The 22,123-nt window shown below is 35.2% G+C and overlaps 3 protein-coding genes across 4 annotated transcripts; all 3 read right to left on the bottom strand.

Annotated features, from left to right (window-relative positions):
* Positions 1-4,107: 4,107 nt before the first annotated feature.
* On the bottom strand, positions 4,108-10,054 carry LOC141591550 (uncharacterized). Of its 2 annotated transcripts, none has more exons than XM_074411928.1 (3): positions 9,822-10,054; positions 4,841-7,470; positions 4,108-4,667 (listed from the first exon to the last, which is right to left on the bottom strand). In XM_074411928.1, exons 2-3 carry the CDS (start codon positions 7,334-7,336, stop codon positions 4,374-4,376), a joined length of 2,790 nt encoding a protein of 929 aa, XP_074268029.1. In that variant the 5' UTR covers positions 7,337-7,470; positions 9,822-10,054; the 3' UTR covers positions 4,108-4,373. The 2 variants fall into 2 exon arrangements, with proteins under 2 accessions (XP_074268029.1, XP_074268030.1); XM_074411929.1 differs by lacking the exon at positions 9,822-10,054 and adding an exon at positions 7,942-8,169.
* Positions 10,055-13,614: 3,560 nt separating this feature from the next.
* Positions 13,615-14,241, bottom strand: LOC141589644 (uncharacterized). Its single transcript, XM_074410278.1, has one exon. It carries the CDS (start codon positions 14,239-14,241, stop codon positions 13,615-13,617), a length of 627 nt encoding a protein of 208 aa, XP_074266379.1.
* A 547-nt stretch (positions 14,242-14,788) lies between these two features.
* On the bottom strand, positions 14,789-16,032 carry LOC141589643 (uncharacterized). Its single transcript, XM_074410277.1, has 2 exons — positions 15,908-16,032; positions 14,789-15,785 (listed from the first exon to the last, which is right to left on the bottom strand). Exons 1-2 carry the CDS (start codon positions 16,030-16,032, stop codon positions 14,789-14,791), a joined length of 1,122 nt encoding a protein of 373 aa, XP_074266378.1.
* Positions 16,033-22,123: the final 6,091 nt, after the last annotated feature.

Raw genomic sequence — 22,123 nt, 5'->3', positions numbered from 1 at the left:
ACTTTATAATAAGACTCAATTTTTTTAAATTAAAACTCAAAAACTTTATCTTAGTGCTAAAAAACTATAGATGTATTACATCAGATGTATAATCGTCTTACTGGTTTTTCTAGCACATAACGAAGGTAGATGTTATTGAAATTTTCACATTTGGAGAGGAAGATTTTAATGAGATTAATCGTTTTTTTTTTCTTATTAAAATTTTTGAGGTATAACTTTCTAAAACATATACAGAATAATTTAGATACACATACTATAAAGACTACTTCGTGAAATATAAATATAAATATTAATATCATTTGTCAAAGACATAAAAAAATAAGAAATGTATGACCCATTTGAAACTTGACTTTAACTACATTAATCCATTACTATATGCTATTGATTTAAGACTAATCATTGAAGTTTTTTTTAAGAACAAAAAAGATAGAAAATGAAACGGAGGAAGAAAGCAAGGTGCCCAAAAGGAAAACATGCCTCCAATAATAGGGAAAACATAGCCAACTCAACTTACGTAACCATCTCATTCATTATCACGATTCACGCATTATTCCATTAAAAATAAAAGACTAAAATATCATACTCCGTATTATTTAAAACGACTAGTGAAATAGATTACTAATTTCTTTCAATTTAATTAGGGCATTGTATTGAAACACTTTAATGTATAGAGTAACAATTACTCTTTTGTAAAACGGTTTATATACCATATTATAAGTAAATATGAATTCTCAGATACATACCTTGAACATGACCAGTAAATATAAAAAGTTACCAAAAAATCCGTTTTACTATATGTAGTATATTTGTAAAAACTATCTTAAACAAATACTTGTATAGAACCGTTCTAAATGAAAAACATGATTAAAATTATAAATTACAAAGTAATTATAAATTACAAAGTCATGTTTAAGGCCCATTTCTTTCTGACTTATTTTCAACTCACTTCAATTTAGCTCAACTCTATTCAGTTCAGTTCGGTTGAGCTCTAAAAAGCCAGAAAGAATAGGATCTAAGACATGCATACTAGTCTTAATAAACTTAAAACGCGTTAAACAGGTTAGTTGAGACAAAAACAAAACGTTTAACAACTAAACTGAAGCTTAAACTCATTCTTCATAGCATTTATATAAGTAAGACATTATTTAACCGATTTTCATAAAACGAATATATCCGTCTTGGTATTACCATGAAGAAAGTCATTCTTCTTTTGCTAACGTGATGCCAGTGGAGAGTCATGATATTCCATACACTAGTACTCGATAGATTGCTTTAGAGATTCCCACCATAATAATTAACAACTAAAAAAAGAGAAACAATTTGTTTAAGTAGAAAGTATCGTAAGCAGTAAAATGCCATGTTATTGGTGTAAGATTAATAAATACGCACACGTACGTGTTCTACTTCCTGCTCCCCTCTTTACATAATTAATACCATTTCAGCTTTTATATTCCCACCATTTATTACTCTATTGCTCCCTTTAAAAACACTATGTTTCTCTTAAGATAATATTATCTGTTTTAAGTTTAAAACGAGTTAAATACATACTCCTTATTCAGCCTATACTTTCCCTTTCATTATAATACTCCTCACATATATTAGAGAAAGGGGAACTATAGGCTGAATAGGATTGAGTACAATTTATGTATATAAGAATGCGTAGGAAAAAATAATATATTTATCTTAAATATATAAATGGTATAATACTTGACCCGTCTTAAACTTAAGATAAATAATACCGTCTTAAATAAGAATTTGTCTTTAAATACTACTCAGTAACGTACTATCTCGTTTCTTGCATTATATTTATATATAGCATATTAGCTTTATATACTAAGGCCCTGACGCCCTGTTTTTTTAAGTTGAATAGAGCTGAATTGCATTAAAATAAACTGAACTGAACTAAAATGAGTTAAATCGAATTGAAATTTGTTAAAATAAATAAAGTTGAAATAAGCCGAGCTGAACTGGGGTGTGATATTAATGTGATAGAGTAAGGAATTGGGGAGGTGATCGCCACTACTAATCCATGCATAACTTTGCCACTATTATAAAGTTATTTTTTAAATTTTTTCTTCTTCTCCAATTTAGTAGTGAGATAATACTCCTTTATACTATACACTTGTTATATTTTTTCCTCACGAAATAAAATAAGTGTAAACTATTCACTGGAATATAGAATAAAAGTATAAAGAGTGATAGTGACGCAACAAAATAAACTAACTCACGGTGTTTGATTAAATAATCTAGCTCTTTCAATTACTATGGTCCGTGGCCAAAGTACCTTTGCTAGTGGTACTAATGTACTATGAGGTCTATGACCACCCTAAATTTATTGTAACATTTTTCTTTTATTATATGTTCACTTCTACAAGCAAATACTATCAAAATAAATTGTGACATTGGTGTAAATAATAAATATTGATAAAATTACATGGAAAATTGAATGAATGGTTAGAAAAAAAGGAGGTATAAGTCATCAATATTATCCTGATCGAATCTTATAAAAAAATTATTAAATGTTAGATGAAATTTTATTAGTCTATTTGAAAATTGAATTTCCAAATTTTTCAACTTTTCCTCTAAATTCTCATTTGACAGTCCGTTTTTCTTAAGACCATTGCTTTTGGTTTGAAATAAAACGGGTAACCTGTCATCATTTTAGAATAAAATGTTGTTATTTTTTGATAACATGTTACCATTATTGTTCACATCATTTTCAAGGTAAAAAATGACACCTCTAGTCATAACATTTTGTGAATTAATTGGTTATATTTTCTTAAAAAATGACAACATTTTATCCGTCTGACAAATAAGACCAAAAGTGCCGGTCTGAAACAAGAATTTGTGACTAAAAAAATACAGCTGCACTACCCAAAATAATAATAAAAAAATTTAATTGATTCACTATTATTGCACAAGTAATATATTAATGGATTTGAGAAGACCACATGAATATTTGGAGATGTAAGGCTAGTAGTTGCGGGCTAAATTGTTTTCATTTGACGGCCCACCGCAACACCACCTACAGGTCACATGGGTCATCACGCTCATTGGCTTAATCTCTAGTCTTCAAATTTGACCCTTTGTATTGTGAATTGTAACAAAAATATATCGAGTCCTGTCGGGTTTGTATTCGTGACAATACAAAGTATGGAGTATCATTCTAATTCAAAACATATCTAATTTCAAGAAATTCAGGTAAATAAAAATAATAATGTTCCGATTTTAAGGGATTCGACACATAAATCTTTTTCATTATTCTCGAATTTTAATTTCTTAGTACCGGATCAAACCCTAGTCGAGTCGTTTTTGCAAGTCCCTATCAAACATAACAGTGAGTAGCTAACTTGGTTTGTCCACACCCGTTTCTATACAGTTTCACATATGATACACAAGATTCATTGTATCCAATATAAATGATGTATTATGTCCCCTAAATTTTATCTTATCTTTTTCTTAGATATTATGCTAAATGAAATCATCAAAACAACCGGGCGAGGTTGAAATCTAGTAGGTAAAATTTGGGTGAAATTCTGATGAGTCTCACGTTCGAGCCCATGCAAAGCAATTTTATGGTGGTGTTTATATCCCGAAAATCTAGACCATACCTTCTAGAATTCGAGCCAGTCACTTTGGCAAAAAGAGAGAGCGGGTTCCCCCAACATCCAAATAAATAAATTTTTTTTTTTTTTTGAGACGGGGGAATTCGCAACCGTTATCTTCGGTGTGACTGTGTACTACTCGAGGGTGACAGACTCAGGCATGGACTCTACAAGATTGTTCTTGAGGAGGCTTGAACTTGGGTCTCCTAGAAATTTCACCCAAGTTTTAACCACTAAACTCCACCCTTACGGGAAACAAATAGTTTTGTATGAATGGTTAGTTGACATTCTTGCAAGATTTTGGTCAAGGTTCTACCCCTCAAAATATAACATGCCAGAAAACCCTGGTGCCATAAAGTAGGAACATTAACCAGGCAGCAAAGTATGGAGCCAGCAATCAGCATACATCACTCGACCATTAGCTCAAACCAGTGAACACAAAAATAAAAATAAATAATAATTCATGTGATCGTGTCGAAAAAAATCTAGAAAAACAACAAAATTATAATAAAGCAACTAATTTGATTCCATTTCACTAAATATTATCCTCAAATGCATACATGACATACATTTTACTCGAAAATAGTTCTATAATTGCATTAGATTTAAAATAGTTAACTACTCCTTCACATAATTTATTTCATTATTTTTTATATAATATAAAGGATGGTAATTAGTAATTACAATAGTTATAATATATTCCTCTAAAAGGAATACATTGTCAAATTTCATATAGATCTATGGATTTAGAGTGGTTGAAATGAGGTATCAGACTCTCCCAACAGGGGAATGGGGTGGATACGAGACATATCTTCCAGGCGCTTCAACTTGATTCGACATCTTTGAACGAATTGGTAACTCGAAAAGGCCTACTTCAGGAGTGACCTTTTCAGGTACACTACTGCTACTGGGCTCTATGAGCTCTGTAGGTCTTTTCGAGTCTAAAAAGGATACACTTACAGCGAAGGCTTGTAGAAGTGAGAATGATGAACTGAACTCCACCGAGTAAATCCTTTCCTTAAATGGCGCCAAACTCAAAATGGGTTGGTTATCTTGACCCCCCTGCAAAAAAAATGTTAAATCGCTAAGCAACATGATAATTCGGGTCAATCAGCATAATGACAACGATCAAGGTCGGATATAAACTTGTCAGAACTGTCGTTGTAGCTCCCGTCAAACACTTAAACCAGAAAAAAATAGAGACGACTGATGACAAGAGCATGACAGGAAAATACCTCTGAAAATAGCTGAAGCTTGTCCTTGATATGGCAAATTCGAGAAGGATCAAACTTTGTTTCATTTTCATTTTTATTGGTATAAACTCTCAACTGACAACCCAAATCCCACCCACCACAATCACATAATCCACCGGATCTCCATCTCTGAGCGAGTTTTGATATTTCTCCTTTACTAGGTACAGTATGCAAACCACCAGGAAGTACAACAGTCGTACCCAGTGATCCCGGTGATAAATCCAACCAGTCAAAGCTAGAGTTGTCATATTTACTATTACTTCTGGTAGTAATTCTTGGAAGCTTGATAATGATGGCTGCAATCTCATTAGTTGGGTGAAAATCTGCAGAATGCTCGTCTCCTTGTCCCACATCCACGGCAAACAGATCAAATTCCCTAGAGACAAGATAATCTGTACGCTCATGTTTGGTAGAAGAGGAACTTACGGAATCTGAGACCTTCATTTGAGCGACAACATTTGGAACATAACCATGAGTGCTACCTTTCCCACCAGGGTTTAACCAGGTACCACTCTTTCTCTTGACTTCACGGATGGCAAAGAACGTGTAAATCCAACTATTTTGACCTTTTCCAGGAGCACTTGACTTCCTTATCGTTGCAGCTAAAATATTGCTCTCATTATCAATGGCAAAAGTAAACAAAGGAAGCCCATTTTTGAATGATACCTGCAGAAGAGCTTGAACTGTTGAAGACACATTATTTGAATTGTGGTGAGCATCACTAGCGCTTGTTGTAGCATTTCCAGATCTCAAATTGACTTCAACAGATTTTCCAGGATGGGAATCTAATGGCTTGTTACGTGATTTAATACTACCATCGTTAGAAGATGAATGTTTGCTTGATGGGTCGGAGCAATTAGACACCCTGGGCTTAAGAAGAGGATCGAGTAACCTTCTTAGAGGACTAGACCTACCTCTATTATTAGTAGTAGTCGATAACTTATCACTGCAAGGATTATCATTTTTATCAACAAACATAGAAGAATCAGTTGCCTCTGACCCTGATTTAGTAATGCAATCTTTTGCGCTTGACCTACGAAGGGGTGAACTTTCACGAGACCCACTATTTTTTATCATCTTGCCCATTGCCATGCTTAATCTACGAATTGGTGAAGGATTTCTTGCCTTTGGACTGGGCTCAGAAGTATTTAATGCTGATTCCCTCCTCATCTCAGTAACTGGGTTCTCCTGTGTATGCCTATTCCTAGATGGGCTGGTAAACCTCCTGGTAGGAAAAGACGGCACATGTGGTGCTTCAGTAGGAGCCCTGTCACCTTGCCTGTTATTCCTGGATGGACTCTGAAATGTTTTGGATGTGGACTGACGAGATATATGTGATGCTTGGGATGATACAGTAGTCCCCAGTTGAGTGCAGACATCATTGCTAAATAGACGTCGACCCTCGAGATTGTTTCTTGCTAAAAGAAACTTCTCACCAGGCTCTACAGACAACCTGTCATTCGCTGTAAAACTGGCTAAACCAGTAAAACCACACCGCGAATGTTCCAGTTGATCTCTAGGCATGACCACAACACCTGATTTTTCTCGGTCGCAAACCTTCAAATTGGTTTCTCGCAACCTTCTTGTTTCTTCAGTGGATCCCGCATGTTGGATCTTTTTCCCTTTCAAAGTAGCTGCTACATCGGACGTATCAGGGATCAATTTCCTTCGCGTTTCTAGTGCCAATTTCATGTCAGTTTCTTTCCTTTCACCAAAAACCATATGTTGCCTGCTTATATGGTTACCTCTGCTGACAGTTGAGTGACTTGAGTCTTGGAACTTATGGGCATTTCCTCCAAAAATCTCGATCTCATGTGGTATACCACCCCCGGAATATACCTTATGGGGATGACATTGAGACATAGAGCGTTGTGTTATGTGACGAGCTGGTGAGAAGCTATGGCCTCTACCAGAAGAAGAGTTTTTAGCATCTTGAACATGGCCTTCTTTTGGCGATGCTTCCATTTGAGATTGCAGAGAAAAGTGTTGCAATTTTTGACTTGCAGGAGAGAAATTTTGACCTTTGCTAGAACGGGTTGACGAGCCATCACTTGAAAAGAGAGAAGTGCTGGTACTAGACGGTGAATACCCACTATGCTTAGGTGGTATCGGTTTTTGACTATTCCGCCATTTTTCCAAATACCTCCAGTCAAGAACACCAACGTTCAGTGCTTTTTCCTGATAGTTTTTCCCTTTCTCCAAATAACTCGGTAAATTTGACATGTATCTAACTAGCTCTTCCTCTTTAAGATTCTTTCTCTCTAACTCTCGTCTTTGTTGACTACTTACATACTTAGGCAAGGCAGGGTTTTTTGTAAGTTCATGGTGGAAATCAGCATAGGACAAAGTAGGTTTATCTGACATTAGCACATCTCGTAACTTGGTGCCATGTCGAGTGTGAGGAGCACAAGTGGTCTCTGTACCACCTGAAACTATTCTACCTCTTGAGATACTTCTAGAATCACGAAGTGGTTCCATTGCTCGTAAATTTCTATATGATTCTTATGCATCTAAGCTAGACCCAACAGTCAAACATGTTCAGAGATCAAATAGCCCTCATCAGTCATCATTCAGGCGTGTCCTTTGTTAGCAGCTTAATCATCTGTTCCACACTGCAGATTGCAAAAGAAAAATTAATGAGCACAAAACCACTTTTTATAACAAGTAGGAATCAAAATCATAAACGACGCTGATGAACCAGAAAAAACAAATCGGTAACTAAAAGATTATATATCACCAGGAATCAAAATTAGGATTCGAAGCATTTCAAAAAAAAAAAAAATGAAAATTCAGATGTTTTCAGCTCTGACTAAGAGGTAAGGAGGCCCCATAACCACAAAATATCAATTCACTCATCCATAATTAGGTAAGCTGTTAAGCCACTGATGCCTAAAGACATAGGAAAGCAGAAATAAGAATATGATTTCACAACTAATACATACACTCATTACGAAACAAAATGAAGTTCAGGGATTACACAATATCGACATACTCACAGAGTATAAAAACAGGCGACAAAATAACGACTACAAAACATTGTTAACAAAAACAATTAGACTACATTTAGACCCTCTATTTCCTACCTCACTAGCTTTGTTTGTGGAAGTGAACCAGAGCTTGATGTCACTAGTTCATGCTAACTTATTGGTCCTATTCACATAAATAGCATGATGAATCATGAGCATTGACTGAGTCATGTTGTCATGAATCATGTTACTAGTGGCATAGATTGAGGAATATATTCTTTTGTGATTTGGGTATGGGTATACTATCTTAATGAAGACAAATAGCACTAGCACTATGACAAAGACAAAGACCAAATGGTATGAAGAAATTCTTATTTTAAAGTGGCCCATAATCGATGAAAACAACAGAAAGCAACCTCCCTTAAAAGATAAAACTACCCTTGTTGATTACAACTAGCACAAATTGACAGAACATCTTCCTACTCTTAGTAGAATACACTTAGGCTATCTCAATCAACATCCATCTGGAAAAGTAAAATCCAAGAATACTACATGCACACAACAAAATCTCTGAGATTGAAACCTACCACCAATCCACCATACATCTTGTAAACATCGTCGTCACTTTTAATAATTAGACATATTCCATTACTCAAGGAAGCTTCGTTTCTCTTGAAGTCATCCTTTCTTTAGATGCAATCAATCTCACATGTTACTAAGTATACATAGTGGCGGAACGAGGAGGGGCTAGGAGGGGCTGTCGTTCCCCTACAACTCACTTTAAATAAATACTAGAGTACCCCTTCTGACTTGACTAATTCTTTACGTTTTTTTCCAAAATCACACGCACATAAAAAAGTAAAATTAAAAAACATGTTGAGTCGGAGGGAGCATTTGTGCAATTTAGAATCACAAAATGAGGCTCACGCCTCACTGCACCCTTCTCCATCCCATTTCGCCCCACAGACTCAAACCTTAGTATTTTTACCCCAAAACCTTATTTTCTGACTACGCCACTTTACATAACCACCATGACGACAACAATCATTGGTAAAGCGACCCAATATCCACAGCCAACCTTGTCAATACAACATTTACCCTAAACTAATCAATCCTAAAATGCCAAACTATGGTGAATAAGTAGGGGGCCTCATATTTTCATCATTGTGGAAAAAAAAGATAAATAATTGAGGTCCACTCCTAATAGGTCTACCGAGATACCGTCTCACACTATAATCTGTAAACAATGTGACTATGTGAGACCTAATTGTTCACCAATAATAAATACGGAGTAAAAGGAAAGTTACACTAACTAAAAATGATTAGTATCACACACTATAAATTTTTCTGAGACGGTCTCATACAAGAATTAGTGTCGAATTCTCCAGCTCTACCGCGTCATCATTCATCACATAACTGAAGTACTGAACTAGTGAATTAGTCAAATTTCATTAACATTCCATGAAATAATCCCGTACCTAATGGTCAGAGATCCTAAAAAAAGGCAACGGCAGAAAAATAAAATAAAAAAAAGCAAAAAGAAAATCTGAAAAAGTGGACAAAAATGATTAACCAGCTTGAGAGACCATTTCACACTAAATTAATGTGAACAACCAATAATTATTGTGTAAAACCGCCCCGTCCTTTAATATACAGTCCTTTAAAGACCGTATTAAAACCGTCTTATACTATAATTTGTGAATACTGTGATTATGTTAACTAGAGATGATCTCTCAAGAAGACCTACTCAATAAAATGATAACTACTTCCTACTTTCATGTGAGACCGTCTCATACAAGAATTCGTTATACCGCTTCGATTTTTACCTCAAGAATCTCATATGTAGAGTTAATCAAACATCAAATTAAGTAAAAATACGAACTAATTTAGCAATTAATAACGGAAATTAACTGCAGCATTACTCACTAACATCAAAAGAACAAAAAAAAAAACAGTAAATTAAAAAGAAATGAACAAAAGAGAAAGCAGTAGTATACCGAAGTGTGGTAGAGAGAACAATGTAGAAGGAAATGGAGAGAGAAAAATGGCGGAAATGGAGGTATTGTTTGTTGCGAAATGTCAAAGATTAGTTTTTAGAGAGAGAAAGTGCAGAGTGATGCAGAAAAGCAAGTGATGAGTTTTGAGGAGAGAATCTGAGAAGGAGGAGGAAAGGAGGTTGCGGATTTCGGTTTTCTTTTTACTTTTTTTTTTTCTTTTTTTAAAAACAAAACCGACTCGTAATCTAGTATAGTTCAATCGCAAATCTTGCTTGTGACGGTCTTCTCAAAAAGATCTCTCACGTGAAGTCACATCCGATTAAAATAAGAGCAAGTGAAATAGGGGTTTTGACTTGTGAGAGGTCTTTTTGAAAGACGGTCTACCATGAGGATCCCCTAATTACTGAAAAAATAGGTGAAACTCTCATTTTTTCCGTCTAAATCATAATTCCAAACATAGAACGTAGTATTTTTAGCACATATATTATAGGTATGGTAGGGGATTAATGTCACAATCTTTTGATAAATTTAATATTTAAAAGATTCTATATTATTTCACATTCTACATAAATTTATCTCCAATATTAAATGATAAAATAAATTGTATACTTAAAAAAAAAAATTGTACGATGAAAATTCATTGACTTTTAATGATAGAAGTTGCACAAAAAATGTTAATAGTAAAAATATTCTAAAAATAACATCATTAATTTCTCAGTAAAAAGAAAACTTCATTATAATACTCATCAGGGACGAAACTAGGACAAAATAAAGACCAGGGCCGATTTTTATGAATTTTAATTAAGTTGAGTATAAAGGGTTTCGGTGTAAAGAACTTGACAGTTGGGTTTCTCACTTTGTGTTCGTAGAAAATATTACGTACCTTAATATGCAGAACAAGTATGATGATCGACGTGTCGCTTTCTGCCCACAAACTCTATACCGCTGGCTACTAGAGTCGCCAATATAGTGACATCCCAAATCACAAGCCTCGAGGAAGGGTTGTTTTTCTGTGTATTGTAGTTACTGCTGTTGTGTGTTCAAATGCACACATACGCATAACACATCCTTTATAAAGTGCCTCAAGATGGCAGACTAACGGTTACAAAGAAAAGAATAAAGGAAAATAATTAGCAATTAAACTGATTTAATGGCTAATTATAATCTTACCCTTAATAACAACCATAATTACCATAATATGACTGTTTGAGAGCGCTTGTAACAACCTTAATTAAATGGTCGTTTGAATTTCAATAACCCCCTTACAAGATATGACTTTGTTTTCTAAACCAAAAGTAAATTGAACTACATTTTATGGATCTGAAATTTTTTAAACTTAACTAAGTTGTACACCTCAAATGGTAAGCTACAAATCTTAGATTAGACTCAAAATTTGCGTTACATATAGTGTTAAACAGGATTATACGTAGAATAGTATACATGTACGTAGTCTTATATGTAGAATAATCAATGTACATAGCTTTAGTATACATGTACATAGTCTTATATGTAGAATAGTCAATGTACATAACTTTAGTACACATGTGTAAACGGACATATAAATAGACACTTGTAATTCTTACATTTTAACTTAATACAATCCTGAACATTATATTATATTTACTTATTTATCTCTCTAGTTTCTCTCTCTAAACAATTCATTCTTTCATACCAAAATATCTTCGTATAATCTTGAAGGTACATCAATACCGTCTTGTGTTCAATCATCTTCCACAATTTCACAATTGTAGATAAGCTAGATTTATAATTATAATGCTAAATAAAAAAGGAGGATGAGACCCAAAAATGAAATTATCATGGCTTGGTATACATAATATATACAATAATAACAACATAAATGAGTGTTAGGTTTACAAATTCTTACTACTTAAACCCAATAGAATTCTGAAATATGATAGTGGATCGAAAATAAGATAGTACTCCTTCATACCAATCATGTGTTTGCCTTTTTTTTCATTATTTGCGAGGAGTATATTAATCAATTACAAACAAATGATTAAGATAGAGGAAGTAATTTGTTTAGATAAGTGGATGAATGGCTTCAAGTAAATGGTTTATTAATACTGCTTAGGCCTGCATTTTTTGGATTTGAAATTTATAGGATCTCGAATCGAATCAACTTATAAGATCTCGAATCAATTGAATCAACTTATAGGATCTGAACTGAACTTATAGGATCTGAACTTAACTGAACTTATAGGATATGAACTTAACTGAACTTATAGGATCTGAACTGAACTTATAGGATCTGAACTTAACTGAACTGAACTTATAGGATCTGAACTGAACTTAAATTAAGTAACGTATAGGATCTGAACTGAACTTATAGGATCTGAATCGAATCGAATCGAATCGAACTTATAGGATCTGAACTGAACTTATAGGATCTGAACTAAACTGAAATTATAAGATCTGAACTGAACTGAACTTATAGGATCTGAACTGAACTTATAGGATCTGAAGTTAACTTAAATTAAGTGACTTTAAGTCCAAAAGAACAGAGCCTTAGTCCTTACTCAAAAAATCCTCTACATTATGTTAGAATACTCCTCATAACAGAATAAAAATGTACATAATTTGTTAACTCAAAGGAAGTAATATAAAATGCTTATTCAATTACACATTTAAGATAAAAATAAATAAATTATTGTACAATCATTAACTTGATTCAACTAGGTTGAATTAATAAATCATCATATAAATTAAACACATTTGGGTTAAGGTTAACCATTGACCCTATGAATGATTAATATTTTGTTTTATCATTGAAAATTGAGCTAGAAATTGATTCCGATGTGAAAGGTTGAAAATGAGAGAGCAAAGAGATATTGTGTTTGTCTTTTTCTCTCGTCCAAGTATTTGTAGCTTAATGCTTGAAATTTATATGTTTCAATTAAATTAATTAATAACAATGGTAGTATAATAAGTTAATGACAATCAAATCCTGACAAAATCTACACTAATATTAGATGTTTAGTGTTTGTTGTGGCTCTAGCCTTCAATTGTTGATAAGTCAATTGTCAGTAATAACATGTGAAAGGGACAAAGGGTGAAATACATAGACGCATTGTACTAAACTACTAATACTATAGTGAGACGAGAAAGTTTCTAATCAACTTAAGCTCGACTCTGTCAAAATTCACTTAAATCTCAATTTGTTTCACTATATATTAAACTTCTTCAACCGATATTTAACAATCTTCTTCAGCCATCTTGATTTAAATTTTTTTTTACCGACATTTAATGATCCTTGAATTCGAAAAAAAGAAATATAGTAACAATTATATAAACTTGAATTTAGTTTGAATTCAGCTTTAGCTCATCAAATTTAAGCTCACATCCTTGATAATGGTTTCATTTTTCTCAAGTTTGAGTGAGCTCCAGATCAGCTTAAAGCCTGGTAGTAATCCAGAACCTGTGGCAACTCTATTATCACCAGAATTTAATTTCCTAAAGGATCTGAGGGTAAGGGACCTTACCTCAGGAAATGAGAGGTGGAATGAAGGACTGATCAAGTTACTTTTTGAAGAGGAAAGTGCTAATAGGATATTGGCTATTCCGCTAAGCGCAACGCAAATTGAAGACGAGGTGATTTGGCCACTCTCAAGGAATGGAAAGTACCAGGGGCGGATCCAGGAATCGCAAGTACCTGGGGCTAAAATTAAAATAATAAATATTTGACGTTTTATATAAAACTTTTAACTACTCTTATATATTAGCGTCCAAAAAAATACACGGGGCACACACGCCTTACGCCATGTAAATTACACAACTAACTAAACTTTACCCTACGGGTTCCACTAAGCTCAAATTCAGCAATTACGTCATCATTGTTGATAGTTCCTGCAAATGTCCTCTCAATATAAAGAACCATTAAATCATCGAGAAATTCATCATTCATCTTATTTCGAAGTTTGTTTTTGATGATGTTCATACTTGAAAATGCTCTCTCCGTTGTTGCGGTTGAAACAGGAAGAGTCAAGAGAAGACAAATCAATCGATAAATCATAGGATAAAGCCAACTTTTATCAAACTCAACCATCCGTCGACACAAATCTGATACTGAAGTCGTATTTTCAAATCTTGGATCTTTTTGAATATCCGCTACAAAGAACCCACACTCTAGATCTAGAGCACGCATGTCATTTGATGAAAAGTCTGAAGGATAATATTTCAGAGCGAGTTTGCACACATCTTCACTTTTGAATGCTCGGAAATTGTGACGTGGATCAAATGAAGCGCCAAGAGTCAGAATCTCCTTAGAACTATCCGTAAATCTGGTATCAAGTTCTTCCACCTGAAAGTCTATCACAGCATTAAGTATGTCAAAACGATAATAATGTTCATTTGTTATATCCTTTTCACAGCTTCTCATCCTTTTCTTGTAAGGAGCCGACATATCTGGCATACAAATATCATGCTCGAACAAAATGCTTTAACCTTCCCAATCACTTATCCCGACCATTTTCTCTCATATCTTTAAGTTTCTCTTTCGTAATCACAAGAGAGTGTAGCGCATTCAATATATCGGTGTCTTTTCTTTGCGATGCTTGACATAAAAAATCGGTAGTTTTCATGATATCATGCATCATATGTAAACAAAACACAAAATCAAATTTTGTCAGAGCCTTACCGACCGCCTTAGCTTCTCCTCGCACTTTGTCTATTCCATTCAAATACAAATCATCAATAGTTGATCGGGTAGCGGTAAACAACTTAATAAGACTTGAAATAGAGCGTAAATGTGAACCCCAACGAGTAGCTCCCCCTTTGCAAAGTGGTTGCTTGATTTTTCCCGACCCGTCTTAAGAGTACCAAAGACCACTAATTCCGAGATTTCTTCTTCTCGAAGAGCTTTTAACATAGAATGTCTTTTAGCGGAAGAAATAACAAAGTTCACAATCATAGTGAGAGTAGAAAAAAATTGCCACAATTCGAGCACGCCTTTAGCCACAAAGAATTAAAGACAATTGTAACCGATGAGCAAAACAGTGCACATAATACGCATATGGACATTCTCTTTGAAACAAAGCTTGCAAGCCATTAAATTGACCACGCATATTATTTGCACCATCATATCCTTGGCCTCGTATATTTTCTAATTGAAGGTTATATTGAGTAAAAGCCTTTACTATTTCATTCATTAGAGTTTGAGAACAAGTGTCAGTAACCTTAACAACCTTGAAAAATCGTTCTCTAAGTAATCCTCCACGATTAACAAACCGGAGAATTATTGCCATCTGCTCCTTATTTGACACGTCAAGAGCTTCATCAACAAGAATTGCAAATTTAGCATCTCCTATTTCATCACGAATCATAGCTCGAACTTTGTTGGCAAGAATATTGGCAATTTTCTTTTGAATCGTTGGACAAGTATACTTGGCATTTCCTGGACCATCGTCTGTTACTATTTTAATCTCATTATTCAAGCCTCTGAAAGCATCCAATACTGCGTCAAAATTTCCACCATTGAGAGAAGTAACCGATTCATCATGACCTCTAAAAGAACATCCTTGACGTGCCAACAACCTTACAACCTCAATAGTAGCAACAAGACGAAGTCGGTTTCTTGCTATTTCTTGTGAGGATAGTCTGCTAATCACTCTCTCTATATGTCTAGAAGGATTTCTCAGGTTTTCCCACTTGCGTACATTGGCGTTGTGTATTGACATCACGCCTCCTACATGAAATAAGACGCCTGAGTGTTTAGACATCACATTCTTCCAACCATTAAATCCAACTTCAGTAAAAGATGGATGTCGAGATGGGTAATTATCAAATAAGAAACAAGGGAAACAATATGCTTTATCTTCCTTAAGTGAATACTCAAGCCAATTCCACTCTTTAAACCACCTGCGACAAAATTTTCGCCCTTGATTTCCATCCTTAGTACTTGGATATTCCGCCAAATATGGTTGATTAGGACCATATGCCACATAAGCTCTACGAACATTATCACGCTCATTCAAAGGATATGTACCTATAGGAGGACGTATTCCAGGATCCCGTTCAAGTGATGTGATATCGTATTCTGAACCCTTTCTTGATCAATTTCGCCATCTCGCCTTTCATCTTGCTCATTTCCTATGTCAGCCCCTTCATCTTGCTCATTTATTATGTCAGCATGTTCCCCTTCATCTATGTCAGCCCCTTCATCTATGTCATCCCCTTCGTCTTGCATTTCTCCCATATCGAGCCCTTCATCTTGTATCTCACCCCAACTTGTTCAACACTTATCTCAAAGACCTTTACATTGCTCATTTTTGTCCTTGTCAATTGGTGAAGTACCATTTTTATACCAAAGACGAGAATAAGGTTTTGTATCGTTTGGGATTCTGAGTATCTGCCATTATATTTCATATACCTATATCAAGTTACGAAATTATTAATATTACTCAATTACTCCGTGTATGAAGCCATGAAGGCTAAACTTTTAATAATTGATGAACTAATCAATTACTCCATTGTTCAACCCTTAATCGGTATTCAACAAAGATGACTTACTTCCCCATTTTTTTTCTCCAAAAACCAAGACAAGTAGAGAGAAACAAGTAGAAATGTTGTTTAAGAAATCCATCCAAAAAACCAAAAAATTCATTCAAAAACCCCTGCAAAACATCAAAAGCATGCTTTTTGGAAGGTATGATACTATACCAAGAACATTCTTCTTAAACCCTTTATCTTGCACAAGCATTAACCAAAATACCCAACAATTAGACAATATCTAAAAACTCGATCAATGACCGATCATTCTCCGAATCAAACTGTCCCAACAAGTACTCATAATCACACAAGACTAAATGCCTAAACTCCAAATGAGGTCTCGACAACTATTGAAAATCTACCATCAATTACCTTCATTCAACTATTGAACCAAGCAGAGATTCAAGTATTCAAGTATTCAACTCGGTACCAAGTCCGGTGGACCTCCTATCACGCCTCGATTAAAGCCGCAAGTCCTTTTCAATTTTTATCTCATGATTTCAACCCTTTGTTCTTTTTTATTGTTTCAAATTTCAATTATAAAACCAATAAATCATTGATTTTAGTTGTCCAATTTGATTATTGAAAATCAAAATGGACAACTAAAATCAAGATTTATTGTTTAAATTATAATTTGAAAATTGAAATACAATAAAAAAGAAAAAGGGTTGGAGTACTTTAAAATTACGGACTTGTGATAGGCATAGCCGGTGGTTGAATACTTGAATACTTGAATCCACTGGACTTGGTTCAATAGTTGAATAGAATTGATGGTAGATTTTCAATAGTTGAAGGACCTAAGTTGTGAGTTTGTGGCAATTGTGTGATTATTGAGTTTAGACATTTATCTTGTGGTTGTGATCGGTCATTGATCGTGTTGAGAATTTTGATTTAATTTTGTTTTTTTGTTTTTTTTATTTTGGTTAATGCTTGTGCAAGATAAAGGGTTTAAGAAGAATGTTCTTGGTATAGTATCATACCTTCCAAAAAGCATGCTTTTGATGTTTTGCAGGGTTTTTTGAATGAATTTTTTGGTTTTTTGGATGGATTTCTTGAACAACATTTCTACTTGTTTCTCTCTACTTGTCTTGGTTTTTGACAGAAAAAAAATGGGGAAGTAAGTCATGCTGTTGAATACTGATTAAGGGTTGAACAATGGAGTAATTGATTAGTTCATCAATTATTAAAAGTTTAGCCTTCATGGCTTCATACCTGGAGTAATTGAGTAATATTAATAATTTCGTAACTTGATATAGGTATATGAAATATAATGGCAGATACTCAGAATCCCAAACGATACAAAACCTTATTCTCGTGCTGGTATAAAAATGGTACTTCACCAATTGACAAGGACAAAAATGAGCAATGTAAAGGTGCTGAGATAAGTGTTGAACAAGTTGGGGCTGAGATACAAGATGAAGGGCTCGATATGGGAGAAATGCAAGACGAAGGGGATGACATAGATGAAGGGGCTGACATAGATGAAGGGGAACATGCTGACATAATAAATGAGCAAGATGAAGGGGCTGACATAGGAAATGAGCAAGATGAAAGGGCAGATGGCGAAATTGATCAAGAAAGGGTTCAGGAATACGATATCACATCACTTGAACGGGATCCTGGAATACGTCCTCCTATAGGTACATATCCTTTGAATGAGCGTGATAATGTTCGTAGAGCTTATGTGGCATATGGTCCTAATCAACCATATTTGGCGGAATATCCAAGTACTAAGGATGGAAATCAAGGGCGAAAATTTTGTCGCAGGTGGTTTAAAGAGTGGAATTGGCTTGAGTATTCACTTAAGGAAGATAAAGCATATTGTTTCCCTTGTTTCTTATTTGATAATTACCCATCTCGACATCCATCTTTTACTGAAGTTGGATTTAATGGTTGGAAGAATGTGATGTCTAAACACTCAGGCGTCTTATTTCATGTAGGAGGCGTGATGTCAATACACAACGCCAATGTACGCAAGTGGGAAAACCTGAGAAATCCTTCTAGACATATAGAGAGAGTGATTAGCAGACTATCCTCACAAGAAATAGCAAGAAACCGACTTCGTCTTGTTGCTACTATTGAGGTTGTAAGGTTGTTGGCACGTCAAGGATGTTCTTTTAGAGGTCATGATGAATCGGTTACTTCTCTCAATGGTGGAAATTTTGACGCAAAGATTGGATGCTTTCGAGGGCTTGAATAATGAGATTAAAATAGTAACAGATTTATGGTCCAGAAATGCCAAGTATACTTGTCCAACGATTCAAAAGAAAATTGCCAATATTCTTGCCAACAAAGTTCGAGCTATGATTCGTGATGAAATAGGAGATGCTAAATTTGCAATTCTTGTTGATGAAGCTCTTGACGTGTCAAATAAGGAGCAGATGGCAATAATTCTCCGGTTTGTTAATCGTGGAGGATTACTTAGAGAACGATTTTTCAAGGTTGTTAAGGTTACTGACACTTGTTCTCAAACTCTAATGAATGAAATAGTAAAGGCTTTTACTCAATATAACCTTCAATTAGAAAATATACGAGGCCAAGGATATGATGGTGCAAATAATATGCGTGGTCAATTTAATGGCTTGCAAGCTTTGTTTCAAAGAGAATGTCCATATGCGTATTATGTGCACTTTTTTTGCTCATCGGTTACAATTGTCTTTAATTGTTTGTGGCTAAAGGCGTGCCTGAATTGTGGCAATTTTTTTCTACTCTCACTATGATTGTGAACTTTATTTTTCTTCGCTAAAAGACATTCTATGTTAAAAGCTCTTCGAGAAGAAGAAATCTCGGAATTAGTGGCTGCTGGTACTCTTAAGACGGGGTCGGGAAAAAATCAAGCAACCACTTTGCAAAGGGCAGGAGCTACTCGTTGGGGTTCACATTTACGCTCTATTTCAAGTCTTATTAAGTTGTTTACCGCTACCCGATCAACTATTGATGATTTGTATTTGAATGGAATAGACAAAGTGCGAGGAGAAGCTAAGGCGGTCGGTAAGGCTCGACAAAAATTTGATTTTGTGTTTTGTTTACATATGATGCATGATATCATGAAAACTACCGATTTTTTATGTCAAGCACTGCAAAGAAAAGACACTGATATATTGAATGCGCTACACTCTCTTGTGATTACGAAAGAGAAACTTAAAGATATGAGAGAAAATGGCTGGGATAAGCTGATTGGGAAGGTTAAAGCATTTTGTTCTGAGCATGATATTTGTATGCCAGATATGTCGGCTCCTTACAAGAAAAGGATGAGAAGCTGTGAAAAGGATATAACAAATGAACATTATTATCGTTTTGACATACTTAATCTTTGTGATAGACTTTCGGTGGAAGAACTTGATACCGTTTACGGATAGTTCTAAGGAGATTCTGACTCTTGGCGCTTCATTTGATCCACGTCACAATTTCCGAGCATTCAAAAGTGAAGATGTGTGCAAACTCGCTCTGAAATATTATCCTTCAGACTTTTCATCAAATGACATGCGTGCTCTAGATCTAGAGTGTGGGTTCTTTGTAGCGGATATTCAAAAAGATCCAAGATTTGAAAATACGACTTCAGTATCAGATTTGTGTCGACGGATGGTTGAGTTTGATAAAAGTTGGCTTTATCCTATGATTTATCGATTGATTTGTCTTCTCTTGACTCTTCCTGTTTCAACCGCAACAACGGAGAGAGCATTTTCAAGTATGAACATCATCAAAAACAAACTTCGAAATAAGATGAATGATGAATTTCTCGATGATTTAATGGTTCTTTATATTGAGAGGACATTTGCAGGAACTATCAACAATGATGACGTAATTGCTGAATTTGAGCTTAGTGGAACCCGTAGGGTAAAGTTTAGTTAGTTGTGTAATTTACATGGCGTAAGGCGTGTGTGCCCCGTGTATTTTTTTGGACGCTAATATATAAGAGTAGTTAAAAGTTTTATATAAAACGTCAAATATTTATTATTTTAATTTTAGCCCCAGGTACTTGCGATTCCTGGATCCGCCCCTGATACTATACCAAGAACATTCTTCTTAAACCCTTTATCTTGCACAAGCATTAACCAAAATACCCAACAATTAGACAATATCTACTCTCAATTCTCAACTCGATCAATGACCGATCATTCTCCGAATCAAACTGTCCCAACAAGTACTCATAATCACACAATTGCCACAAACTCTGCAAATGAGGTCTCAGTTCAACTATTGAAAATCTACCATCAATTCAGTATTCAACTATTGAACCAAGCAGAGATTCAAGTATTCAAGTATTCAACTCAGGTATCGGCTATGCCTATCACGCCTCGATTAAAGCTGCAATTCGTTTTTCAATTTTTATCTCATGATTTCAACAATTCAACCTTTCAAGTTTCAAATTCAATATATAAAACCAATAAATCATGTGATTTTATGTCCAATTTGATTATTGAAAATCTACAATCGACAACTAGAGAATCAAGAGAAGTATAAATTATAATTGAAAATTGAAATACAATAAAAAAGAACAAAGGGTTGGAGTACAAAATTACCGGACTTGGTACGGGCAGTGGTGGCTGGATGCGAGGAGGTCCACCGGACTTGGTGCCGGCGCCACAAATAGACTTGGTGTCTGGTGATCGCCGATCGGTGAAGGTAAGTTGTGTGGTTGTCTGGTTGTCTTCTATTGGGGTTTAGACATTTAGTCTTGTGGTTGTGTGGTAGTTAGCGTGTTTCTCTTTTCAGATTTAATTTTTTTTTTTTTTTTTTTTTTTTTTTTTTTTTCTGGAAAGTATCTCGGGCTTTAGCCCGAGTAGCCTAGGCCCAAATCCGCCCCTGGAAAGTACAATGTAAAAAGTGGTTATGGACTTATTTTCAAGGACTATTATGAGGTGAAGGCTTCAAATACAGATAGGTCTAGGTTAAGTGAAGAAAGGAAAAGGTTTTGCAAGAGTAAACTATGGAGATTACCTGGACCGCAAACATGGAAGATCCTGATTTGGAAGATCATCACTAATTCTCTTCCGGTGGGCTGGGAATTTGTTAAACGAAATATGGGACGAGACGCATCTTGCCCCCTTTGCCATAAGGAGAGTCGGGAGATGGAGACCATTGATCACCTTTTTCGGGACTGCGCCTTCGTCTCTAGGATTTGGGCAAGTTCACCATTAGGTATTTCCACCTCGCATTTACCAAACACTCCTGTGGGTGACTGGATCATTAACTGGATTTGCTATCTCAGTCAACTGGAGGGGAGTAAGTCTCGTATTATTCTTTTCTTGGCTGTTGTTGCGTGTATCTGGAATTGTAGAAACGGGGTTATTTTTAGAGGGGTGGAGGTCAACCCCTATAGCTTTTTCATTTTCTACAACCATTTGGTATCTTTGGTATTTAAAGCTCTGAAGGAGGATGATGATGGAAAAGAGGATAAAACTATGGGATCTTGTCAAACTGAGCAGGAATTGGAGAATGACCTTGTTATGATTAAGGAAGGAAGACCCATCTATGGAGTGGGCAACTTTGGCTCTTGTACAATGAGAGGGTTAAGGTTGATGCGAGTTGGGATAAATCTGGTAAGGCTGGTATTGGATGGATTGCGGTTCAGGAAGGTGGTGGGAGATGTTTTGAAGGAAGCTTGAAGTGTCGAGCGGAATCACCTCTTCAAGCGGAAACCCTAGGGGTAAAAGAGGTTATTCTTTGGGCCAGAGGATGTGGCATTCTTCACCTGGAGATATCTTCCGATTGCGTTCAACTCATTCTTCAATGGGCTGGAAAGGAGGATCAACATTATCAGATTAAAGGAATCCTGGATGATATTGGGTCTTTAT

The sequence above is a fragment of the Silene latifolia genome, chromosome 7 (genome assembly GCF_048544455.1).
Source record: "Silene latifolia isolate original U9 population chromosome 7, ASM4854445v1, whole genome shotgun sequence".
NCBI classification, from domain to species: domain Eukaryota; kingdom Viridiplantae; phylum Streptophyta; class Magnoliopsida; order Caryophyllales; family Caryophyllaceae; genus Silene; species Silene latifolia.
Note: the sequence above shows the minus strand (reverse complement) of the source record. Positions and strands in the feature narration are given on the sequence as shown.